The sequence below is a fragment of the Microcaecilia unicolor genome, chromosome 8 (genome assembly GCF_901765095.1).
Source record: "Microcaecilia unicolor chromosome 8, aMicUni1.1, whole genome shotgun sequence".
In the NCBI taxonomy this organism is placed as follows: domain Eukaryota; kingdom Metazoa; phylum Chordata; class Amphibia; order Gymnophiona; family Siphonopidae; genus Microcaecilia; species Microcaecilia unicolor.
In genome coordinates this window covers 152217698-152244936 of record NC_044038.1, presented here as the reverse complement: position 1 = coordinate 152244936, position 27239 = coordinate 152217698, and the positions used below count along the sequence as shown (strand labels likewise).

Sequence of the window (27239 nt, the reverse complement as noted above, 5' to 3'; positions counted from 1 at the left end):
CTGTTGTAGTTAGATCCTGTTTTTCTGCCTTTGCTTTTCATTGCTGTTTTTACCCTCTGTTGACATACAGAATTATTTGAAGAGTCTTATCAGTTTTTCTCTTAGTATTGTTGGTTTCTGGCACTGTCACTTGCCAGCAATATCTTATTGCAAACAGAAGTGGTATATGAGAATTTTTTTTAAGTGTGCACCTCCAAACATGTAGAAGCCTCCCCCCCCCCAACAGCACTATACAGATTTTATTGATGTTTAGTTATCAAATAAATAATTTGTATTGCCTACAAAGCTTTAGATGCACATTATATACATCCTCTGTTTCACAAGATCATCCCTAGAGAAGGGAAGTAGGATGTTCTAGGTGGCATTATTGACCGAACAGCAAGTCAGATTTTCAGGATGTCCACAATGAATATACACAAAATAATTTAACATACATTTTGGTTTTCAGTATATGCAGATTTATCCCAAGGATGATATTTTTAAAAGTCTGGTTAGGTCTGCTTTGTGTAATGTATTTTGAGAATGTGGGCAGGTTCTACTAAAGATAAACCATCATCTCATTCTAAACCTCTGAGCACTGAACAAATTTATTGTCAAGGAAAAACATTCAAAATGTTTTGATTTGCTTCTCCCATTATTTTATCCACCCTGGAGAAGGGGAGATTGTCTCAGGATTGAAGAAAATTATTATCAGAAAATCATCACTTCCAATACAAGATCTCAGATCTCACTTTTTTTTTTGTCCTGAGAAGTAAAATGTTTAGATATGAGAATTCTTATTACAGAAAACCCAAAGCTGATCTGTCCAGCTATAATTAGCTCTTACTGTTTGTTTGTTTGTTTATTCATTCTTTCTTTCTTTATTCACTTCATTCTGACTGTATCTTCCCTGTCTTATCTGTTTTCTTCTCTGAATTCCTTGCTTCCTTCACTCTGCTATCAATTGTGGAGCTGTTCTTTCTGGTTCTCCCTCCTCCTCTCTCACCACAGTAACTCCTTCTGCCTCTGAGTTGGATCTGTTCCTGCACTGTGAGTCCCCAGGTTAGTCCTACATATTCTACGTGTGATTTAAAGTCATGATAATCTGCAAATGTTTCAGCAGATCTCACCAATTTACCATGATACTAATCTCATTAGTTTACCGCTATCATCCCATTTTTCTGCAGACTCATGCATGGCCCAGATTTATATCCTCCCTCAGCATCAACCCAGAAGGATTAAAATAATGCAAAATTCCTTTGGGAATATTCCAAGCTTTTTAGGGCACATTGGAGTTCACTCTTGAGACTGGTGTTTGTGTGTGTGCTATTGGTGGAGAGGTTCGTAATTAACGCGGAGCCAGCAGTATTTCTATAGTTCTCACAGTAATGACTATAGTATAGCATAGTAAATGATGGCAGATATAGACTAGCATGTCCCACATCCAGTCTATCTAGAAAGGCAGCCATGGGTGTACCTGTGACTCCATAGAGGTACCCCACCCCACCCTTGGTTGTAACTGATACCCAGTGCAGTCTAAAATAAAACCCTATCTCCCCCCCCCCCCCCCCCCAATTTACCTCTTTCTTGCTTAAAAGAAATGTCTTTAAAGTTGTAAAGGTTATTTAGGTTTTGCTATGTGGAAATGCTCAATACTTTTATTCCATCTTAATCCTGTTGTATAATGAACCTCTATGTTTATCTCACCTCTTTTTGAATTGCATCACTGTTATAAAAGTTCTGGAAAGATGCATGAGGGAACGCCTTCATCCTGTAGCCACAGTCACTTAACGGGTTAGGTCAGATGCACTAACTAGAAAATCATACTATTTCCCCCACCTGTAGTTCCTACTTGAAGGGAATGAGCCATGCTTGTTTCTTCTGTTTTTGCGTTGAGTGCAGGCTGAACCATATGGAAAAGAGGAATTCACAAAGGCTGATTTCTTTATTTTATTATTTGTCTTGATTATTAGAGGCCTTACTTTTTATTGGGTGTTTTGTAATCTAAAATGAATTATTTGGCTGAGTTTCTCTTTTTTTACATCTTTCTATGTAGAAGCATCTGGGCAGAAAGAGCTACCAGGAGCTGAACATGGAAATTCCCAGGAAAAGAAAGGTACCTTCTATTTCTTAGCATTGAGGTGGGGGTTTTTGACACACTAATTTTAGAAGAAGCATTTTGATATTGTCAGCTTAAAAACAATGATGCTTGGAAGTACACAGTATTGTAGTGCAGTACATACTGAAAACAAGACAATAACTTCTGACTGTCAAGATATTTCTCTTATGGTATCCCTCCTGTTTCTGGGTGGTGTTCTTCCCAACTGCCATCTGACATTCTGTAATCTTGGGAGCTCAATCTCAAATTGCAGAGAAGATAGTTATATTCCTTTTTTTTTAAAATATTTTATTTTTAACAAATGTGTTACCGACTCACCAAAGTTCAAAGTGAGTTACAGCAAATATGTACAATTTACACATCCATCAAGAAGCAACAAACAGACAAGAAGTCATTACAGATTAATAAGGATAGTGAGTTGTGTATGTTTTTGTTTAAATTGTAAAGTATCTCCAGATTAAAAGTGCATAAGCATTTAGTAATGTATCAATGGAATCTTTGGATTTTCCCAGGAGAGAGGCCCTGGGCACTCAAGGATAGCTGTAAAACCACCTGCAGTCACATCAGAAGCTGTAACATGTAAAATTGAGTCAAATAAATGATTGCAGCCAACACAGATCTACTCAAGAGGCCTTTCATTAATTAGTTAGGCCACTGTAATAACATAGAGTTAGGTTAAAGTCACTCAAGTTCAAGTGACCTGTTGCTTCTTACCATTGCAGAAGAGAAAGGGAACAGTCCTCCAGACTACAAGTACTACCTGCAAATGTGGGCAAAGCAGAAAGAGACAAAGAAAGAGACTATCAAAGACCTACCAAAAATGAACCAGGTAGAGTGAACTCGAATAGTTTTGGCATACAGATGTGCTTATCCTGTGGAAACTCAGATCATTCAGAACCTCTGCTTTTTGTAGGTAGAATACATTCTGGAGGAAAATCATAATGGCTGGTTCATGGCCTTTTGAGCCCCTTGCAGTGAATCAGGCTTGTGATTTCTTCTCTCATTAACAAATACCAAAAATGTGTTAATTTTATGTATGACTAGATGCAGGTTGTTTGTTTTGATGGTAGCCAACCCAAAAAGCTCAAATTGCAGTATAGTAGCTTGATGGGTGGAGACCTATACTGGGCTTCCACATGCATAGTAATGTGGCTTAACCTTCAGCGGGGTATAACGAGTCTACATAATGACAAATCTACAGAACCTCTTCTGAAGTTCAGGAAATTGACATGCAGTTTGAGGCAGCACTTTGATAGCTTCTCAGTACTGATGCTTTTTTTAAGTCCATGATCTGTGTTTTACTTCCACATTGGCCATGAAACTGTTTTCCTTCACATGGTTTTTATTCTGTTGTGTGGGTGGACCAACTGTCTGACTTTGAGCAGGTAATCCATATATCTCCTCAAATGTGCTTGATTTCTGAATAACCTGAAGAAAATACAAACAAACTTGAGTTTGAACCCTGATACGGTATTTCTCACACACAAACTGAACTGGCTGTTCATCCACTATTATCTTGGGGTGGTTTTAAAGAAAGCATTCTCTTTTTTTTGTAAATTCTTTTATTTATATATATATATATATATATTTTTTTTTTTTCAAAGAAGCAGAATATACAGTACAGTGCATTCTTTCTTAAAACACCATAGGCTGTTAAGATGGAAAGTACCAAGATAATCCTGCACCCCTACTTTTATGTATGAAATCAACAAATGTAACAAACTATAAAATACAGAATATTGTAAAAGACTTAACATCCCTGTACATTTTTCATATTTTGCTGTGTAAAGAATATAATTCCAAATGCATTTAAAGTAGGAGTCTACTTCATTGATTTACTCAACACACACTACATTTTCGATGTAGAAAGAAACCCAATTATCATCCTGCTAGACAAGCCCATACAAGTGAGTTAGGTCACCAGTCCAGCAGATGGAGGCAGAGAAACTGAAAAGCCAGTGACATCACTAGTATAAGGAGTGGTGCAGCCCTGGAACCTTTTAGTATTTGTCTGCCTCCAGCAGATGGTGCAGCAGGTTTTGGCAAGGCAGGCCTGAATCCCAAGAGTACAGTCCATGGTCTGTGGCCCTGTGGTTGAGTCCTACTACTACTATTTAGCAGTCCAGAGACACTTGTTGATTCCTAAAATGGATTTGGTACTATGCCTACATTATATATGTTTTTATTTTATTATATATTTTTATCTACTGATTTTTAGGTATGTTTTGCCTCTATCAGGCTCATTTTCAAAGCACTTAGCCTCCCAAAGTTCCATAGAAACCTATGGAACTTAGCCTCCCAAAGTGCTTTGAAAATATGCCTATATGTCACCTAGATCTGTGGATAGAGTGGGTAATGATTTTTTTTTAATAAATAAAAAAATAAAATAAAACGAATAATAAATAGTGGTTGGTCCACAAATCTTCCTCTAGTACAGTGCTTCTTAGGGCACACCAAGCCAGTTGTGTTTTCAGGATATCTATAATCAAAGTTCCATTGTGGTCTCATCCAGCTACAAAAACACAACAGTGTTTTGTTGCAAATATTATGCAATATACCTTTTCTTCAGCAATGGCTTCTTTTTGCCAGCCCTAGAGGCCATGTTTCTTGAATAATCTTGAAATCATTGAACAGTCAACATTTTCCCCAGTCTCAGCCGTAAACCTCTGTCATTTTTAAAGTGATCTTAAGCCTTACAGTGACCTTCAGCAAGTTGTTTTTTACCCACAGCTATTCACTTGGAAAGAACAGCCTGAACAAGGAGTGTCTTGGTGATTTTAAAAGTATTTAAAAGCTGTTGAAAATTATAAATTATCACTGGAGATTTTTTATGTCCTTGATTTGCGTCTTAAACCCATGATTGACTGAATGATAAAATGGTCAGGGTTTGCTGAGGCTTTTTCCTCCATGTGATTTTGCACTACTGTAGTTAATATGTATTTGGTTTGAGTTTAGTGAGGATTTTTTTGATGTTTCAATGAAGTGTCTTGGTGATGCCAAGTCATTTCCACTTTACAGTGAAGAACCTGGTAGTGCTCCACTTTATCCTGAAATTGTTTTGGTATTTTATACTTCATATAACAGAATGAGCTTGATTATTTATCCAGGAGTAGTCACAATAGCCCAGCTACTGTGATTTGGACACACATGGGTTTTATTTAACTTACTATGGACCTTGTTAAGGCAGGTTTTAGAAACAGAGCTAATTTGGGTTGCTATGACAAAGGGTTTGTTAAAGTTACGCAATTGAGACTTCTTGGTTTATTTTAATAATTTTATAATTCTTTCATGTTGAAAGTGTAGAGCATGTTGGGTACATTAGTGAAACTTTAATGCATTTGAGTTGTATCTTTTAGGCAGAAGAATATGTACAAGGGTGTGAAGGCTTCTACAAAGCACTTCAAGCAGCTGTCCTGTCAGACAGTGGTTTTACAGATTATAATCAATAAATACTGTCTGTAGTATCTGTTGTAAAAATCATTTTGCCTGTGTTGGATGAGACTTAAGTAATTTAGGGGTCCTTTTACAAAAGCGTGGTAGTGTGTTTGGTGTGTGTTAATGATTAGTGCACGCTAAACGCTAGACACGCCTATGGGAATATGGGCGTCTCTGGCGTTTAACGCATGACTATTTTTAGCATAGGCTAAAAATACTATCACACTTTTGTAAAAGGACCCCTTAAGGAACCATGCAAATATCTTTACATTCTGGATACAGAGAAAAAGTTGACAATCTCACTATTTTTGAAATGGTAAACATCTGGTTGCAGGGTTAGTCTTTGAGTAGATTAACAATTATAGTCAGGAATATGTATTTGCTGGTTTTACAATTGCTACACATATGTACTAAATTTTTACTGTAGCAACTTCTCATATGTTGACAGCAAATGAGTTCTGTTTTGTACCCTTGTTGACATCAAACCTTTGCTAAGGCAAATTTAGCAACGGTCAATTTGTGTGTAGTGTTTTTGTTTTGAATGAGAGTCAAAGATCTAACTTGTAATATGTTTTCTTTTGAAGGAACAATTCATTGAGCTGTGCAAAACCTTTTATAACATGTTCAGTGAAGATCCAGTTGAACAAGAACTGTACCATGCCATTGCCACTGTGGCTAGTCTTCTGCTACGCATTGGTGAAGTTGGCAAAAAGTTTTCCAGTATGTCCATAAAGAAAGCTGAAGACAGTAAACCAGGGCCTGCCAAAGACCCTGTAAGTGATGATGAAGAAGAGTTGTCACATAATTCAGAGCACAGCCAGGATGCAGAACAGCAGCTCTTCCGACGTGGCTCAGGAGCTACTCACCCTAGAAATATCCAAGAGGGCAACCAAAATTTGGAAGAGGAAAGAGGAGTACAAGAAACTGGATCCCCCCCACAACTTTTATCTGATGATGAAACAAAGGATGACTTGTCGATGTCCTCTTATTCCATGGTCAGCACTGGCTCCTTGCAGTGTGAGGATATTGCAGATGACACAGTTCTGGTTGGATGTGAAGGCAACAGTTCTTCTCCTAGGTATGGCAGCAGTATTGACACTGACTGGTCAATTTCATTTGAGCAGATCTTGGCCTCCATGCTCACTGAGGCAGCTCTAGTGAACTATTTTGAAAAGAAGATAGACATTAATGAAAAGATCAAGCAGCAGAAGAAGGTGGAGAGACAAATAAGCTCATCCAGTGATTATGAATTATCTTCTGTCTCCGGATGACAGTGAAATATGGAAGAAGCTTAGTTGAATTTTGGAGAGAAGGGGAAATATGGCCCCTCTAGCCAGTCAGTGGAAGATTTTGTACCAAGACACTTTCCAAGAGTTTGTAACTCATTACTTTGACAAGGTCCAACTACATGTGTATCTTTCCACAGTGGCTAGCTGAAGCAGATGCCTTAGCAGAGATTTTTATTATTGGAATCATGCTGTATTTCTGAAGAGCATGAAAGCCAGGAGAACATAATTGTCCCATTGGCTTAGAATTAGCATTTTAAATTATGCATGTTTGTCTTTACGTATTTTTTTATTGAATGATTTTAATGAATATGTAATTACACCGCGTAGTTGGAAACTAATTCAAACTAAGCCAAATTGCAGTCAACCTGAACATTTCCTGCTAGTTTAGATGTAGTATTAACTTTGCTATGAGGGAGCAGTTAATTATTCAGCAATGAATTGTCATAACAGCACTGGAGAATAGTGATGCTGGCATAGTTTTACAGGCCCCTGAATACACTGCTCTATTGAGGTAGAGTAAAACAAGCCATCACTGTTATGGGTTTCTGAATAACTTTCCAAAGGAAGGAGGTTCCCCTATGCCCTTGAGTTTCTTGCTAGCTTTCTTGAAGCACATATATCAGTATGCCTCAGTGTTGTAGGTTCTCCAATCATGTATGTTAATGTGGCATGAGATGCAGAGCCTTACAGGTTCATAGAGGTTCTATGGTATCTGGATAAATATAATATTTTGTCCCATTCCTCTTAATGCTGTATGGTAGCCATGTATTTAGAGCTGAAATAATATGAGGTTCACATTTTACAATGAAATTTTAGGAAACGCTATTTTTAGTTCCATTTTACACTTATCTTGCATTAAACCCTTGAAAGAAAATATAGTTATTCATTCAGACCTGTCCAAGGAGTAAAGTTTGAACTATGTTGCCCAGTGGTGCTATCTAATTGGCTCACAAACAGGCACACACAACGAATTTAAATTTAATGCTGCTTTTAATAGATGAACTTGTTACAAGAACTTTAATCCAAACTTCTATCCTTTCCACTTCCTTCCTTACAAAACATGCTGCTAACAAAGTGATTTAAAAGTATTAATATAACATGGATATCACTTTTCTTTTGACATTGTATGACCTACTCCCAGTCACATCCATTAAGCACTGAATTCCCACATAGAAGTATTACTTGACATAGTCTTAACCGGAATATTGAGTATTTCATTTTTCTGTAGCTCAGGGCAGCAGTCCAGTGCTTTTTATAATATTTTGACTGCATTAGCCATATCTCTAATGTACTGGATTGTCTTGTTAAAAAGTACCATATACACTCACGGGTGAACCCAGAAGGTAAAGATGCTGGACCCCGAGGGTTGGGAGGGGGTGGAATAGGAAAGGGCAGGGAATATGCTGAAATCAGCATGGATGGTTTAGGGAAGGGGAGTCGCATATAGGTAGCCCCACCCAACTTAAATGCTGTTGGGTAACTCGTTTTCTGGAAGGCAGTTTGCCATATCTGATTGTGGTGAGGTAACAATGAAGAAGGTATATATACTCTGCACTGTCTGCTTAATGTAATTTCAAGATGAGCTATTACTTTCATATAGTGTGGTTCACGCCAACTTGGCATGTCATATTGGACATCACTAAAGAAAGTGACTGAAAGCTAGAATAATTAGCTCAGCCTATAGGTTCAGTAGGAATGCCTTGATATGGCCCTCATTTGCTGGCCAGTATCCAGTGTGGTCTGGATGTGGCTAGGTTCCCCCATGCAAGGACCATAGTTTCTTTCCATATTTGTTCCTTATCTCATTACAGGACTGTTAACGTGTCCTGTGAAGAGATGTACAACATTAGAGAGAGAGTTTTTACAATGAAGTTGAAAGAGCATGAGAAAGCAGCCTCATAATACATGCAAGTTTTATCTCACTGCCAACCAGTGCCATGCAGGAAAGGCATGCTTTTTCACATGAAGGAAAGTAGAGGTGTAGAAAGGCTAGATTGTTTCCAAAGTGATGTCTACTGGTTTAGTTTACCTGTGTTTCCTTACTGTTGATAATCAGATATTTAGGAATTTTCTCCTGTCTCTGTGAGGATTACCTGAGCAGAACTACAGTCCTTACTAATTGTAAAATAATTTATTGTCACTTTTTAGAAATTATAATTATTTTAATTGCTCATGTCTAATTGTACCATATATTCAATAAATGGATCAGAATTCTACGTAAGTGTACAATTTTACTTTTTCTGTGTTCTAGCTGTGAGCTTCCAGCATGTTAATGTAAACTTCTGCTTCTCAGTGTTGCATAACTCTAGCTTGGAATTGGGAGTGATGATTTATGAACCTGTCAGTTCCCACATCTTTTTGTTCAGGTTGCATATTACTATTCACCTTCTGTGAATGAAATTGAGTAATAAGTACTAATTTTGATTTAGAGGAAAACAGGCTTTAAAGACATCTGCCCATGTATCTAAATTCAAGAAAGAACAGGGCAAACACATAGGATCTCTAAGGTAAAGGAAGAGATAGATGGGATGGATAGGCAGGCTGGATAGGCCCTATGGTATTTCTCTGCCATCAATTTTCTATACTTCTGTGGGCATAAAGGTTTACAAGATAGTACAGTATCTTAAACATAGGGTAATTTTATAACAGGACACCTAAGATAAGTGGTAAGGCATCCATATATAATTGTAGCATAAGTGTCTCTATTTGTCACATATGTACATAGAAGTATGTATAATCTGTGTGCATACTTGTACAGTCCACCTGTACAGGTGCATTAGCAAAATATACACCATGTCATGGTGTGTACTTTTCAGCTAGTTGATGTTCTGTAAAGGGTTATTTATACTCGTATGTTGCCATATCCACACATAAATGATTAAAATACCTCAAAGTAGATGCATACGTTACCACTAAAAGTGCATGCCCCGTTATCGAATTACCCCATCATGTCTGCTACCATTTAAAAGGCATATTGCAATAGATATTTTCACACTTCTTACAAACAGTTTATATGAAACTGGAAGACTAAGGGCTTCAGAATGTGGTTTGCAGCCCCAAATGGGGTTGCAAAACCCATACTCAGTGTCACAATCTGGCCAGACTGTACATTGAAACCTCATCAACCTGTGCCTCTGCGGGTCACATGCTTTTTATGGCCTGGATAATGGAGTCATGACCATAGAAAATTTGATAAGCGCTGCTGTAAATGATGATGAGAGAGCTTTTGTTGCATGATTCAAAATACAACCAGGATCCAGGAGAACACCAGCTCTTCCAACATGGTTCATGAGATATCTGTCCTAGAACCATCCAAGAAGGCAATCAAAATTTGGAAGAGGGATGAGGTATATGAAAACCAGGATCTTTCACAAGACTTTTGTGATAGTGCATCAGAGTTGCATATGAAATATGGTGGATACTCATGTTCCCACTAAAATGATGGACACATATAGTATGTTATGCCTGCCTATCTACTTTATTTTCCTCCTGCTTTAATAGTGTGTTGGCTTTGCCAGTATATGCGATCTTTCCTATCCCAAATGTATTTATTTTCCATCTTCCACTTGCTATTATTCTTAATGTACTTTTTAAACAGCTGTGACCTGCGAGTTTAGCTATAGGTGTAGCAAATTTTTCCACATGGTGTGTGGAGGAGTAAGAAACACATGTTGGATGAGTTTCAGGCTCATTTTCAAAGCACTTAGCCTCCCAAAGTTCCATAGAAACCTATGGAACTTAGCCTCCCAAAGTGCTTTGAAAATATGCCTCTTTGTGTTCTGCATCATGGCTGTATTCTGAATCATGCGCCAAAGCTTTCACATCATTACTTACAGCGGCGTTTATCAAAGAGAAAAAAAATGGACCTCTTATCAATATGGCAACTGCTATTTTGTTTTAACCTGACATCAGAGGGAAAGGCGATGATTCGTTAATATTTGCAAACTTTTATGCATATTTGGCTACTAGGTGAGTCTCCTGCAGAAGCATCAAATCTGCCTTCTGTTCAGCACAAGTATTTCTGCCTTTTGAATGGGCTATTTAACCCTTTGATATTCAGAGAGTATGTTGTACTGTAATCTCTGATTAGCCTGTCACCGTCTTTCAACGGGCTTTGCAGTGCCAACGGGAAAGCATAAAGCACTAGAGTCTGCTCTGCAGAAACATTATTTAGCAGTAGCAGTAGCAAAGCGCAGTGTCCAAGTCGCCACCACATTCCAGTAGCCTCAATTGTGTCCGAAAGCAAGTATTATATGTGCAATTTTGCATAAAATGGGAGACTAGAAGGGAGGGGGGTTATAGGTCTTCCTGCCTGAAAATGTAATTACAGCCAGGACAAGAGGCTCTCATAACAGCTTAAGAAATGTAATTGTCAGAGAACTAGTCCAGTATTCGGCAGCCCAATATCCTATCCCTGACGGTTACTGATCTGAATTACTCAAAAGTACATGGCAGATTCTAATTGGGAATATCTTTTTTTATTGCTTACTTACATGAGGAAGCAATAGAAACACCCGAGTCTACCTGCCATTGTTATTCCCATGCGAAGACAAGTGCCACTGCCAGTGCCAACCAAGGTTATCTGAAGAGCGCCTTCGCGCAAAAGGTGGCACACGGGCACGTGACGTGACACTGATTGCTACAAGAAAAGCACCGGAAGCGGAAGAAGAGCAGCAGCGGGAAAGTTAAAAAAAAAGCAGTTGGGGACTGCTTTTGCTGTGATCTAGGGATGGGTGATTTGCTCTGTTTCATGACAGACGTGGCGCTGGAGAAACATAATTTATAATTGCAGAGTTATTAGTGTGGTTGTGAGTGGGAGAAGTGTCTTTTAGCACACCGAGTTCTTTAACCATAAATACGGATATTGCTGGAGTGGGACGGCGAGGAGGAAATGGTACAGGAGTTCCAAGTCCTTGCGTGTTTCTCTTGCAAATGTTTCCAGGTTCACCAGGTGCGTTTTCAATGTACCCTTGGTATGCGAACGGGCCGGGTTAATGAGCTCCTTAGAGTTTGGAAGCGGAAGCGCTCTCTCGCGCATCCTAATCCCGGCTGGGCTGGAGGGAGACAACATAAGCAACCAACCAAAAGAAAAAGAAAGCCAGATTCAGTAGTGAGCTGAATTGCTAGTGTGCGTCACTATTTGTTCTTATATAAACGTGTGGTGTTCTACTCAGGGAGGTTTAATAAACAGGAGTGGAAGTAAGCAAGGAAGCCAATTAGGATGGTCTGGGTTTCCCCTTCCCAGCGCAGCCGTCATTCCCGTTCACTCAAAATAAATCAAGCAAACCTAGGAACTTCTGCACCCACATTGTCGTTTTTTTTTTTTTTTTTTATTGTTGGTCCATCTGTAACAAGTCTAAAGCTGTTTCAATTGGATAGGCAGAGCCTTAAAAGGTGGAGGACAAAAGTTTTTTTGTTTACTTATTGGATAGCTTTTTAATTTATTTGAAAGCTTCCCATATCAAACATAAACGGCAAGTGACCAACTCACCTGCAAATGCGCAGTAGAGACTTCCCTCTCTGTCCTGCCCTCGCGTCAAGACGTGATGACGTCAGAGGGCGGAACAGAGAGGGAAACGGAGTCGGAGTCACTGTCGGACGCTGCCGCCTGGAAACAAACATCGCGCGCAACAACCTCCACCCTCCCCCCCATCCCATCCCTGCCGCCGCTCCCGCCCTCCTCTGCATCGGGCCCCCTGCACTGACCTAACAGCGCCTCTCACCTCTATGTGGAAGCGCTGCAGGCAGCAGCAGAGCGATTTGCTGCTGCCTGCAGCGCTTTCACTCGGAGGTGAGAGGCGCTGTCAGTGCACGGGGGAGGGAGCGGCGACGGCAAGGAGGGTAGCTGGAAATCTCGTCCGTTTTTATGGGCTTAACGGCTAGTGTAGATATAAATATCATGAAATAACTGAATATCACTAAAGCATCTTAAAAATTGTTATAGCTGTTTGAAACAGCAATTTTAAACTCTGTATTTTGTGCTCATTTTTCTACACTAAAAACTTAATAAATACACTGTATACAATACAGGTGGCCAAATTTCAGTGAGGATATCCTGTTTCCTGATGGGTTCATCTTAACTGTTGTAATCTGCCTTGGGAAGCATGGTGTTATAAATATGATAGAATATATTGAAATTAAATGGAAGTAGAATTAAACTCCTTTCATTGGGGCACATGTAATCACGTCTTCATCTGTTTTGTAGAACTTTACCTTTTAGATACATAAATGGATTATTCTGTTGTTTGAGCATGTTTCAGGGACAAATGGTTTATAAGTCAGAATAATAAAAATATTTTCTGTCAAACAGATCTCTCATTTGTGGAAACATAACTAAATGGGCTATAAGCCCCTAATGCAGCCCATTGGTTTGCTTATATTTTGTTCTTGTGATGGCTCTGTGCCAAAACTGGAAATACAGTGAGACAGAATATAGATTTCAGTAACATCCAAAACTTATTTTTTATGTTTTAATCATCTTTATTAAAAGCAAAACATGTTGGTTGATGATCTTCATACAGAAGAAAAAACAGTAAACCATCCAACATGGCACAATAAAAACTTTTACTTTTACCCCAAGAACCCTTCCCCTCCCGTACTCCCCTCCCTCCCTATAAGCCGACCTGACTGTTTCCACCCAGCAAAATAACACAACAGATGTATAGATCAGTAGGACGCAAAGCATTTCATAACAAGTAAAATCATAAACAACACAGTTTATACCAAATTGTTTAGCCACACCTTTTGCCTTCGGGTTTAATTAGCAATACCATGTGCATGTAAGGTCTAGATAAATATAAGCAATCTATGTTTAAGGCGTATGCTTTAAATATGTAATACTTGGTAGCAATAATTAAACAGTGATGGAATATTCACATAGCAGTCAGCCAACAGATTTATTTTCCACTGAAAATAATCAACTTTGTATAAACTTGATGACTAATACTGTGCTGCTTGCTATTTTGTATTTTGGTAGTGTATTGATTGCCTGCATAATAAAATCACGCTTGCAAATATTTTTCTGACACAGCTTTAATTAACAAAAGCTACTATAAGAGGCAGACACGGTAGTATAATTAACATTATAATTTTATTTGAATTTGGGTAATGACTGAGAAAAATGCTATGAGAAATTATATTACAAAGCATGAAGTTGACTTGGTTAACTTCTGCTGTATATCAACCAGTAGTAAATAATAGTAATAAACAATATTAAGTGCATTTTTAAAATATACCACTGCATTCTTCATAAGGAGCAAGTTCCCACAAACCATCTAGGCACAGGTTAAAAAAAAAAAGCTTTCAAATGCTCCCAGGTTTCAACCTAATACATGTTAAATGTGGGATATGAATGCCATAAATAAATAGATATACACTCTGAATGTTAAGCACCTGATTCTCATAACAAAATGTCTGTTTTAGTGGCCCATTACCAGGAGAAAAAAATCTGTGCACGAATATAACACATGCTAGGGTATCCCTGTAACCAGCCCCTTCAACTGACCACTGATTAAGATCCATAACAAATTACTACACTACTTATGTAAAGTTATCCCGTTTCTATGCTGTGTACATCTATATGCTGCACAAGCTGGCATGTTTGAAAATATAAGTGAGATTAAATAAAAATGCTATGACAACGTAGATGCAGCAGCTCATAGGTTTGCTTGCTTTGTTTTGAGTATACGGGGATGATGGCTATGCGGGGAAGGGAAAACTCAGACTGTCCTAATTAGTTTCAGTGTTTTTGACATTACTTCATCTGCTGTCTATTAAACCTCCTTGGTCCAACTACTTGAAGACGGATGTAGCCAAGCACTGATACTTTGTCAAATAGTGTTTTCTTGACAATCTGTTGTAAAGTGGTAGGGTAGCTGTGTTAGTCCACGTTAATGGTGCTAGTAAAAATACATGTAGCTAATTCAGTTACTGTTGTCCACTGACTTTTTATATTTCGTTCACAAGATACTGGTTTTTAATGTTTGAAAGATTTTTCATAAATCTGTGTTCTGATCCTTGCGTGCAGATGGTGCACCCAATGGGAATCATATACTAGTGACGCTGACTAGGAAGAAAAAATTGGCACTTTTATAAAGGTGGCCCTGTACATTTTTTGTTTTTTTTTAAACTATGACAAGATAGTAATAACCTATGTCACTCAATGAAAAGTGGGCATACACACACTGCCAAGGGGACAGACTGATGGGTATCAATTTCTTTGTGCGCCTAGATTAATAATTGTTGAGTGTGGATAAATTGAAAAAGTACCACTGCTTCAATGTTGTCTTATATCTAGAGCTAAGAAGAGCTTGCAGGTGAAGGCTTCTTTTTTATGGGAAAGGATGTTTTGTTTTGTTTTTTCAATGTCATCTTCTTCCTCCAGCTCAAGATCCTGTGATGGCTGTGATAGGGCTTTTTTAGCCAAGCTGACAGCATACTTGGTACTTCCTCCTCCCTCACTTGTGCTGCTGTAGGGAACCATCTAGTCCACTTACTGGAAATTTGAGGTAGTTAATATTGGGTATCTAGATTTTCAAAAAGTTCCACAAAATATCTCATGAGTAATTCTTGAGGAAATATTAAAAAGTTATGAGAGAGAGAAGGAAGTGTCCTATTGTGGATTACGAACTGATTAAACGATAGAAAGCATAGTAGAATTAAATGGTCAATTTTCTCAATGTAGAATGGTAAATAGTGGGGTTCCCAAGGATCTCTTCTGGGACTGCTGCTTTTTAACATATTTATAAACTAGTAAAAGAGGCCCGTTTCCGAAACCAATGAAACGGGCGCTAGCATGTGGTTTTTTTTTTTGTGTGTGTGTATGTGTCACAGAGTTATTTTGTGTGTGTGTGAGTGTGTGAGGGTTCGGTGTGTGTGCAAGTTGTTGATGTGTGGCTTTTTTTGTTTTGTTTTGTTTTTTGCTTGGGGGTTGGGGCATGTGCTGTGCTGGCAAAGTGGGTTAGATTGGTGTGTGGCTTTGAGGGTGTGTTTCTGTTGTATTGTGTGTGTGGTTTTGTCTGTCAAGGAGGTTTGTGGAGGGGGGTCTTTCTGTTAGTGAAATATAAATGTGGTTGTAGGGGGGGGTCAGCCTTTGTTGAGTGTTTTTTTTTCCATGTTTTTTTTTTTTTGTGTTGTGCTGAGGCAGCAGTGTTGTTTTAGATAGGCGGAAGGTTGAGGAGCACGTTCTTTGTCGGTATTTTTTGGCCGTTTCAGGGCTGCTGTAGGGGAATGCTGGAAGAGAAATGTGCTGTTGGAAGCAGCGCCATCTTTTTCCATTGGGCTGGGGTTCTGGGCATCCTGGAGGTGGGTGACGGCTTGCCTGAGGACGGGGATGGTTATTTTAAGTTGGCGGAAGGGAGAAGAGCACGGTCTCGGGCCGTCGGGGGGTGATCCGGTATGTTTGGTCCATTTCAGGCCAGCTGCAGGGGAATGCTGGAACATTTATGCGCTGTAGGAATCAGCGCCGTCTTTTTCCGGGTGCTCGGGGAATCCCCGAGGTGGGAGACAGCTTGCCTGAGGTTGGGGATGGTAGGGCACGTCCTTGGCCGCTTCGGCAAAAGGGGAAGAGGAAGGGGGTGGGGAGTTACCTGCAGCCGCCTGAGAAACCATGTATTCTTTGTTTGTTTTGTATTATTAGTTTGCATTTCTGTTGAAGAAAGAGTGGATGCCTTTCGAATGATGGAGGTGGTGCGTCGGTGTGCGGTTGTTTCGTTAGTTTGGCAGCCAGTCTCCAGTGATTCCTAGGCAGGGAAGGAGTAGGGAAACACGCGCATGTTTCCCTACTCCTCCCCCTTCCTTGGTCGCTGTTTGCTGCTGGCTGGGTCGCGGGTAATCCTTCCAGCTGGGCCGCAGCTTGTCCTGTTCGCCCACGTCCCAGATGGTGATGGGCACGTTGTTTTCCGGCTCCTCTGACTCCATGTCAAGCAATCCCAAATATAGTCTGTGCTATAGGCCCTCTGGCACTCTTCAGTACTGGCATTAGGCATTTAAAAATTCCCCCCCCCCCCCCCCCCCTCCTCTTCCCCGGTCTATTTTTGCACATACCCACAGCAGGAATATTCTTCTCTCGTTCCAGCGGTGGTTCTGTGCTCTCCGTGCTGCACAGATAATGAGCCATTCTGCTGGGGAATGCTCCTCCCTTATTGTCACGTAGTTTCCTCTGATTGGTCCGTCTTACGTTGCAAGTGTTGCCTGGGAACGGTGTTGTGATGGTCCTTTGTGTTTCAGAATGTTGAGGGTGTTTTTTTCTGATTGGTCCATCATGCGAGGGCGGGGCAGAGAGACATGGTCAGTGTTCTGGCTTCACCACCATGAATCCATGAACTCTTCAGTGAGTGACTGAGTGACTTCAGAACGTTGAGGGTGAGTTTTATTATAGTAGATGACATGGAATTGGGAATAACATGTGAGGTGGTCAGATTTGCTGATGACCCAAAGTTGTTCAAAGTTCTTAAATCACAAGAGGATTGTGAGAAATTGCAAGAGAACCTTACGAGCTTGGGGGACTGGGCATCAAAATGGCAAATAAAATGTAATATCAGCAAGTGCAAAGTGATGCATCATCTAGTTATAGATTATGTTGCTCTTCCCCATGTGCAAGGTTCATTATTAGGAATCACTACCTAGGAACAGGATTAGGTGTCATTGATGATATGCAAAAGCTACACTGGATACCAGTATCTTACAGGGCTAAATTTAAAACTCTCATTTTCAAGGTCCTCAGACAAAATGGGCTACAGTATTTAAAGAATGTTAGCTCTTTGTACCCCTTTTGAGACCTCTAAGGTTCTCTCAAGGATCATCACTATCTGTACCTTCATCAAAAGAAATTGTACGATGTGATACCCGCCAGCAAGCCTTCTCAGGAGTAGCCCCCATGCTCTGGAATTTACTCCCAGTGGAGCTACTTATACTTGAGACTACCTCTATCCCAACTGACTCTCTACCATGCATCTTGTTCCCATCATATATCTGCTCTTGGTCCCTCAGCTATATGGTAAGCCGTATTGTAGAAAATCTTTAGCATCATATCTGTTAGCTGAATGTTCAATGCATGCTTATTAGGTGCATTTTAGTATTATGCTAACATTGTATTATATCTCTGGTATTTGAATTCCAGTGCTGTTAAGTGTGTATATTTTTGATACTGTTTCACAGTAGTTCTATTATTAGATTTCAATTTACTGTTTTCAAGTTTACCTCATTTATTGTATTTGTGTTTATACTTAGTTATTTTATTATTGTTAGGCTGTTAACAAAATTATAAGTTTTATGTTAAACTGTAGCTGCTCTACACTGCCTTGGGTGAATCTCTTCATAAAGGATTGGAGAACGGCGGAGGTGGTCCCTCTTCACAAGAGTGGTGATAGGGAAGAAGCTGGAAACTACAGGCCGGTAAGCCTCACTTCGGTTATTGGAAAAGTAATGGAAGCAATGCTGAAGGAAAGGATAGTGAATTTCCTGGAAGCCAATAAGTTGCAAGGTCCGAGACAACATGGTTTTACCAAAGGGAAATCGTGCCAAACGAATCTCATTGAGTTCTTTGATTGGGTGACAGGAGAATTGAATCAGGGACGAGCTATGGACGTAATCTACTTAGATTTCAGCAAAGCTTTTGACACGGTTCCCCACAGGAGGCTCTTAAATAAACTGGATGGGCTGAAGATAGGACCCGAAGTGGTGAACTGGATTAGGAACTGGTTGACGGACAGAAGCCAGAGGGTGGTGGTGAATGGAATTCGCTCGGAGGAGGGAAAGGTGAGTAGTGGTGTGCCTCAGGGATCGGTGCTGGGACCGATTCTGTTCAATATATTTGTGAGTGACATTGCCGAAGGGATAGAAGGTAAAGTTTGCCTATTTGCGGATGATACTAAGATCTGTAACAGAGTGGACACCCGGGAGGGAGTGGAAAACATGAAAAAGGATCTGAGGAAGCTAGAAGAATGGTCTAAGGTTTGGCAATTAAAATTCAATATGAAGAAATACAAAGTGATGCACTTAGGGAATAGAAATCCTCGGGAGATGTATGTGTTAGGCGGGGAGAATCTGATAGGTACGGACGGGGAGAGGGATCTTGGGGTGATAGTATCTGAGGATCCGAAGGCGACGAAACAGTGTGACAAGGCGGTGGCCGTAGCTAGAAGGTTGTTAAGCTGTATAGAGAGAGGTGTGACCAGCCGAAGAAAGGAGGTGTTGATGCCCCTGTATAAGTTGTTGGTGAAGCCCCACCTAGAGTATTGTGTTCAGTTTTGGAGGCCGTACCTTGCGAAGGATGTAAAAAGAATTGAAGCGGTGCAAAGAAAAGCTACGAGAATGGTAAGGGATTTACGTTACAAGACGTATGAGGAGAGACTTGATGACCTGAACATGTATACTCTGGAAGAAAGGAGAAACAGGGGTGATATGATACAGACGTTCAAATATTTGAAAAGTATTAATCCGCAAACGAACCTTTTCCGGAGGTGCGAAGGCGGTAGAACGAGAGGACATGAAATGAGATTGAAGGGGGGCAGACTCAAGAAAAATGTCAGGAAGTATTTTTTCACGGAGAGAGTAGTGGATGCTTGGAATGCCCTCCCGCGGGAGGTGGTGGAAATGAAAACGGTAACAGAATTCAAACACTCGTGGGATAAACATCAAAGGAATCCTGTTCAGAAGGAATTGATCCTAAGGAGCTTAGCCGAGATTGGGTGGCAGAGCCGGTGGCGGAAGGCGGGGATAGAGTTGGGCAGACTTATACGGTCTGTGCCCTGAAGAGGACAGGTACAAATCAAAGTAGGGTATACATAAAAAGTAGCACATATGAGTTTATCTTGTTGGGCAGACTGGATGGACCATGCAGGTCTTTTTCTGCCGTCATTTACTATGTTACTATGTAATCTCTTCATAAAGGCGGTTAATAAATCCCAATAAAATAAATATGTTGAAATCTTCTGCTTAATGTGCATCAGTGGCCAAGAAAGCAAACTGAATGTTAGGAATTGTTAGGAATGGAAGAAAAAAACAGAAAATATGATAATGCCTTTATATTGTTCCCTTGTCTGACTGCACCATGAATGTTGTGTGAAATTATGGTCATCGCATCTCAAATAAGATACAGTGGAATTAGAAAAGATACAGAGAAGGGTGACTAAATAGGGGACTGAATTCCTGCCCTTGAGGAAAGTCTCTTCAGCTTGGAGGACTGAGGGGAGATGTACATACTTCTGTGTATGAGTGGAGTGGAATTTCCAAAAGTACAAGGAGTAGGGGAGCACTCCATGAAGTTACTAAGGAGTATGTTTTAAAAAATCAGAGAGAATATTCCTTCCCTCAGTTAAGCTCTGGAATTCATTGCTGGACAACTTGATCAAAAAGTGATTAGTACAGTACGTTTTAAAAAAGGTTTTCCTAAAAGAAAAGTCCATAAATCTGTTTACTGTTGTGGGATCACCAGGTAATTGTGACCTGGATTGGACACTTTTGGAAACAGAGTGCGGAGCATGATGGGCCTTTGATCTGTTTCACTACTGTGATGCTTACGTACTTTGTGTAGTACTGGAGGAGTCTTTATTGAATCTGGTTCAATGTCTTTTATGTTATTAACGTTAATAGCAGATTTATTTATTTAAAAGCATATATACCGGCCTCGGCCATTCAAGGAATGGAAATAAAGGCTGACAAAAATATAAGATACCTTTTTATTGAACTAATTGATCTGGGTTTTCTAGCACATTATAAACCATAAAATTCTACTGCTTTGTTACCCTCTTATCTACCATGCATCTCTCCCTGTCTCCTATCCACCCAGTTCCCCCTGTTTTTCACCTTACCCACACCACCCTCCTCCTATGAGACTGTCATTGGACTGCTTTGGTGTTTCACATATATATACTGTTGTTTATTTCTGATCTGAAGAAGGGTTAGCTTTGAAAGCTAATCAGAACTTAGTACAGGAAGAGTGCTGGGCAGACTTCTACTGTCTGTGCCATGAGAAAGGCAAGGACAAATCAAACTTGGGTATACATATAAAGTACCACATACCATGCAAATGAGTTTATCTTGTTGGGCAGACTGGATGGACTGTACAGGTCATTATCTGCCGTCATTTACTATGTTACTTTGTAATTAAAAAATATATTAGTCCAATAAAAAGGTATATTATTTTCTTTTCTGTTTTATTTATATTTATTACCTTTAAAAGTGGACTAACACAGCTACCACATCACTCGATTGAAGTAACAAAATACATTTTCTTGTCCAGCTATTGGAAGCTACTGTCCCTCCGGGTTTGAAAAAACGCTATGATCTAAAATTAACATCCCCAGAATGTATAAATGAATCAAAATGTATTCCACTAATAGTGGAATGAGTTTAGGGGAAAGGTTGATATTAGACAGTAACATTTTTATCTTAAGTTCTTGCTTGACAGTGCTGAAGCATCCGATCATTTTAACTGCAAATATCTTATTTGGTGCATATTAAATTGCAGACACATACAGAAGATAGTCCTTGACTATTGAAGCCTACAGTCTAGACGACACAGGCAATCCCCATTGGTTTTAACTTGAAAGCTCTCCCCCGGCATGTTTTATTCTGAAGTTCAGTTTTGGTATTCTGATTATAATGGCATTGATACAGTAGAAATATTTTATAATCAGTATAATGAAAATATATTTTGTGGAAGAATATGGATATGGAATTTTTGTATTTAATCTTGTAGATAAAAAAGAGCAAAGTATGGGTCTGCAAATTATGTGGAGAAAAGCAATCATTTTTGAAGGTGAGGACTAAGACTATATTATTTTTTTTAAATGTAAAATCTGATTAGATGAATACAGTATTACATCCAAATTTAGTTTTTAAGGGGTGAGAGGAAAGGGGTTGATCACTTGTTTTTGTTTTATTTTTTATTTTTTTGGGGGGGTGGGGGGGGTTAAAAATGAAACTCTTTGAATACAATAATTCCATAGCGTCCCAGAGATCAATCCAGAGACTTGTGGGTTATGTCCCTCTACCAGCAAGTGGAGATAGATCTTCAAAGGTTTTGTATGTGTGGTTATGTGCAGCAGCCAGAACCTCGGTATTCTCTCTTTCTCCGAGGACAAGCAGGCTGCTTGTTCTCACGACCGGGTGACGTCCGCGGCAGCCCCCACCAACCGGAAAAAAGCTTCGCGGGACGGTCGGCACGCAGGGCACGCCCACCGCGCATGCGCGGCCGTCTTCCCGCCCGTGCGCGACCGCTCCCGCCAGTTCCTTTTTTTCCGCGTCTGGAGAAAGTCGTGCCCCGCCGCTCTCTCTGATTCAGCCGCCGGATTTTCGATCGCGTTTACGCCGATCGTGCTTTTCTTTGTTTATTTTGGTTTAGTTACCGTCCGGTTTCTTTTTAAAAAAAAAAAAAAAAAGAAACCCTGCGCGTGTGGAGCACGCGCTCCCTTTTTTCCCTCGCTTCCAGCGGGGACGCTGCATTGCGGCCTAGTGGCCGCACGGTCGTTTTCCTTTTTCGTGGTGTGATTTCAGCCACCATTGACGACTTTGACTTCGCCGACGCGATTTTTCCGTCGATGTCCTCGAAGGTCCCGAGTGGATTTAAAAAGTGTGGTCGCTGCGGCCGGCCGATCTCGCAGACCGACACCCACGCTTGGTGCCTCCAGTGCCTCGGGCCGGAGCACAATATCAAGTCGTGTTCTCTGTGTCTCGGTCTCCGGAAACGGACTCAGGTTGCGAGGCAAGTTCTGCGGGACCGTCTTTTTGGAACTTGCGCCGGCCCCTCGACGTCGACCTCGAAGGCATCAGTATCGACGCCCGGCCCTTCGGTACCGGTATCGATGCCCGAGACATCGGCACCGATGGCAGCGACCCCAGGAGAACAGGTCCCGTCGGCCAGCCGGTCCTCCGGTGAGAGTGGGGGTGAGAGGCCGCGTGGGCAGTCGGCCCCGGTCACTCCCTCAACTCGTGGGCCACGGGACCGAACCCTGTCTGACCCGGTACCTCGAGACCGAGGGGGATCGACCTCCTCCTCCTCCATGCCTTCCGGCGCCGGTGACGGGCATCGTAAGAAAGATAAGAAGCGTCGTCACCGGTCGCCCTCGGTGCATCCGGATATCGGAGAGGAGGCGACGCCGAAGCGTCATCGTCGAGAGGAGAGGTCTCCGTCGGTTGTGGAGGTACCGACGCGTCGGGGTTCCGGCACCTCGGTGCCGTCTCCTGGCCCCCAGCAGCTTCTGGCGCCGACACCCCTACCGGCCCCACCGCCTTTCCCGGCAGCGGGCCTGGACGAGTGCCTCAGAGCCATCCTTCCGGGGATCCTGGAAGGGCTGATGCGCCAGGCTGTGCCGGCGCCGGGGGTGCTTGCGCCCTCGGCGCCGATGACTGTGGCGCCGGCGAGCTCTAGCCCGGCGCCGGGGCCGTCGACACCGCCGCCGCTTGCGGTGCCGGTCTTGACCGCCACGCAGGTGGAGTCCCCGTCGACGTCGATGGAGGGAGCTCCGTCCCCGCCGGCGCGGGAGTCCACCGCTCGACGACACCGAGACCTTGGTGCCTCGACGTCGAGCCGGGCCCGGTTCAGGACTCAGCTACATGAGCTTATGTCCGACACCGAGGATGAGGACTCGTGGGGGGAAGAGGAGGACCCTAGATATTTCTCCTCAGAGGAGTCTACGGGCCTTCCCTCGGACCCCACGCCTTCACCGGAGAGGAAACTCTCACCTCCTGAGAGTCTCTCCTTTGCCTCCTTTGTGCGGGATATGTCTATTAGCATTCCCTTTCCCGTGGTCTCTGTGGAAGAGCCGAGGGCCGAGATGCTCGAGGTCCTCGACTATCCATCACCACCTAGAGAGTCCTCCACGGTGCCGCTGCACAATGTCCTTAAGGAGACGCTGCTTCGGAACTGGGTGCGACCATTAACTAACCCCACCATTCCCAAGAAAGCAGAGTCCCAGTACAGGATCCACTCTGACCCAGAGCTAATGCGGCCACAATTGCCCCATGACTCAGCGGTCGTGGATTCTGCTCTCAAGAGGGCACGGAGTTCGAGGGATACCGCCTCGGCGCCCCCGGGGCGGGAGTCTCGCACTCTGGACTCGTTTGGGAGGAAGGCCTACCAATCCTCCATGCTCGTGACCCGCATCCAATCATACCTGCTCTATATGAGCATTCACATGCGGACCTATGTGCAGCAACTGGCGGACCTGGTCGAGAAGCTCCCGCCGGAGCAGTCCAGGCCTTATCAGGAGGTGGTCAGGCAGCTGAAGGCGTGCAGAAAGTTCCTGTCCAGGGGTATCTATGACACCTGTGACGTGGCATCTCGTGTTGCGGCCCAAGGTATAGTGATGCGCAGGCTCTCATGGCTGCGTGCCTCTGACCTGGACAACCGCACCCAGCAGAGACTGGCCGACGTCCCTTGCCGGGGGGATAACATTTTTGGTGAGAAGGTCGAGCAGATGGTGGACCAACTGCATCAGCGGGAAACCGCTCTCGACAAGCTCTCCCACTGGGCACCTTCAGCATCCACCTCCACAGGTGGACGTTTTTCCCGGGCCCGGCAGGCTGCACCCTATTCTTTTGCGAAGCGTAGGTACAACCAGCCGGCCCGAAGGCCTCGTCAGGCACAGGGACAGCCCCAGCGCGCTCGTTCTCGTCAACAGCGTGCGCCTAAGCAGTCCCCTGCGCCTCCACAGCAAAAGCCGGGGACGGGCTTTTGACTGGATCCACGGGAACATAGCCGCCCTACAAGTGTCCGTACCGGACGATCTGCCGGTCGGAGGGAGGTTAAAATTTTTTCACCAAAGGTGGCCTCTCATAACCTCCGACCAGTGGGTTCTCCAAATAGTGCGGTGCGGATACGCCCTGAATTTGGCCTCCCTGCCTCCAAATTGTCCTCCGGGAGCTCAGTCTTTCAGCTCCCATCACAAGCAGGTACTTGCAGAGGAACTCTCCGCCCTTCTCATCGCCAATGCGGTCGAGCCCGTACCACCCGGGCAGGAAGGGCAGGGATTCTATTCCAGGTACTTCCTTGTGGAAAAGAAAACAGGGGGGATGCGTCCCATCCTAGACCTGAGAGGCCTGAACAAATTCCTGGTCAAAGAAAAGTTCAGGATGCTTTCCTTGGGCACCCTTCTGCCAATGATTCAGAAAAACGATTGGCTATGTTCCCTGGATTTAAAGGACGCATATACTCACATACCGATACTGCCAGCTCACAGACAGTATCTCAGATTCCGCCTGGGCGCACGGCACTTTCAGTATTGTGTGCTGCCCTTTGGGCTCGCCTCTGCCCCACGAGTGTTTACCAAGTGACTCGTGGTGGTAGCGGCCTACCTACGCAAGCTGGGAGTGCACGTGTTCCCATATCTCGACGATTGGCTGGTCAAGAACACCTCGGAGGCAGGAGCCCTCCGGTCCATGCAGTGCACTATTCAGCTTCTGGAGCTGCTGGGGTTTGTGATAAATTACCCAAAGTCCCATCTCCAGCCAACCCAGTCTCTGGAATTCATAGGAGCTCTGCTGAATACCCAGACGGCTCGGGCCTACCTTCCCGAAGCGAGGGCCACCAATCTCCTGGCCCTGGCTTCGCAGACCAGAGCGTCTCAGCAGATCACAGCTCGGCAGATGTTGAGACTTCTGGGTCATATGGCCTCCACAGTTCATGTGACTCCCATGGCTCGTCTTCACATGAGATCTGCTCAATGGACCCTAGCTTCCCAGTGGTTCCAAGCCACCGGGAATCTAGAAGATGTCATCCGCCTCTCCACCAGTTGCCGCACTTCACTGCTCTGGTGGACCATCCGGACCAATTTGACACTGGGACGTCCATTTCAAATTCCACAGCCCACGAAAGTGTTGACGACGGATGCATCTCGCCTGGGGTGGGGAGCTCATGTCGATGGGCTTCACACCCAGGGTCTGTGGTCCCTCCAGGAAAAGGATCTGCAGATCAACCTCCTGGAGCTCCGAGCGATCTGGAACGCACTGAAGGCTTTCAGAGATCGGCTGTCCTGCCAAATTATCCAAATTCGGACAGACAATCAGGTTGCAATGTATTACGTCAACAAGCAGGGGGGCACCGGGTCTCGCCCCCTGTGTCAGGAGGCCGTCGGGATGTGGCGTTGGGCGTGTCGGTTCGGCATGCTCCTCCAAGCCACGTACCTGGCAGGCGTAAACAACAGTCTGGCCGACAGACTGAGCAGAGTCATGCAACCGCACGAGTGGTCGCTCCATTCCAGAGTGGTACGCAAGATCTTCCGAGAGTGGGGCACCCCCTCGGTGGATCTTTTCGCCTCTCAGACCAACCACAAGCTGCCTCTGTTCTGTTCCAGACTTCAGACACACGGCAGGCTAGCGTCAGATGCCTTTCTCCTTCATTGGGGGACCGGCCTCCTGTATGCTTATCCTCCCATACCTTTGGTGGGGAAGACCTTACTGAAGCTCAAGCAAGACCGCGGCGCCATGATTCTGATAGCGCCCTTTTGGCCCCGTCAGATCTGGTTCCCTCTTCTTCTGGAGTTGTCCTCAGAAGAACCGTGGAGATTGGAGTGTTTTCCGACTCTCATTTCGCAGAACGACGGAGCGTTGCTGCACCCCAACCTTCAATCCCTGGCTCTCACGGCCTGGATGTTGAGGGCGTAGACTTCGCTGCGTTGGGTCTGTCTGAGGGTGTCTCCCGGGTCTTGCTTGCCTCTAGGAAGGATTCCACTAAAAAGAGTTACTTTTTCAAGTGGAGGAGGTTTGTCGTTTGGTGTGAGAGCAAGGCCCTAGAACCTCGTTCTTGCCCTGCACAGAACCTGCTTGAATACCTTCTACACTTATCAGAGTCTGGCCTCAAGACCAACTCAGTAAGGAATCACCTTAGTGCGATTAGTGCTTACCATTATCGTGTGGAAGGTAAAGCCATCTCTGGAGAGCCTTTAGTCGTTCGATTCATGAGAGGCTTGCTTTTGTCAAAGCCCCCTATCAAGCCTCCTACAGTGTCATGGGATCTCAACGTCGTCCTCACCCAGCTGATGAAACCTCCTTTTGAGCCACTGAATACCTGCCATCTGAAGTACTTGACCTGGAAGGTCATTTTCTTGGTGGCAGTTACTTCAGCTCGTAGGGTCAGTGAGCTTCAAGCCCTAGTAGCTCATGCTCCATATACCAAATTTCATCACAACAGAGTAGTGCTCCGCACCCACCCAAAGTTCCTGCCGAAGGTGGTGTCGGAGTTCCATCTTAACCAGTCAATTGTCTTGCCAACATTCTTTCCCAGGCCGCATACCCGCCCTGCTGAACGTCAGTTGCACACATTGGACTGCAAGAGAGCATTGGCCTTCTACTTGGAGCGGACACAGCCCAACAGACAGTCCGCCCAATTGTTTATTTCTTTCGACCCTAATAGGCTACTACTACTACTACTACTATTTAGCATTTCTATAGCGCTACAAGGCGTACGCAGCGCTGCA

The 27239-nt window shown here is 43.2% G+C and overlaps 2 protein-coding genes across 4 annotated transcripts in view; both read left to right on the top strand.

Annotated features, from left to right (window-relative positions):
- TBC1D9B (TBC1 domain family member 9B) overlaps positions 1-9038 on the top strand; it is a 91772-nt gene extending 82734 nt beyond the window's left edge. The window contains exons 19-22 of one of the 2 annotated variants that reach the window (XM_030211080.1): positions 991-1041; positions 2036-2095; positions 2821-2927; positions 6118-9038. In XM_030211080.1, the coding sequence (XP_030066940.1) occupies positions 991-1041; positions 2036-2095; positions 2821-2927; positions 6118-6804 (905 nt within the window). In that variant the 3' untranslated portion in view covers positions 6805-9038. The remainder of the gene's footprint in view (positions 1-990; positions 1042-2035; positions 2096-2820; positions 2928-6117) is intronic. The other variant, XM_030211082.1, reaches the window with a different exon arrangement.
- A 2476-nt stretch (positions 9039-11514) lies between these two features.
- MRNIP (MRN complex interacting protein) overlaps positions 11515-27239 on the top strand; it is a 74386-nt gene continuing 58661 nt past the window's right edge. For both annotated transcript variants that reach the window (XM_030212215.1, XM_030212216.1), the window contains exons 1-2: positions 11515-11773; positions 21524-21583. In XM_030212215.1, the coding sequence (XP_030068075.1) occupies positions 11714-11773; positions 21524-21583 (120 nt within the window). In that variant the 5' untranslated portion in view covers positions 11515-11713. The remainder of the gene's footprint in view (positions 11774-21523; positions 21584-27239) is intronic.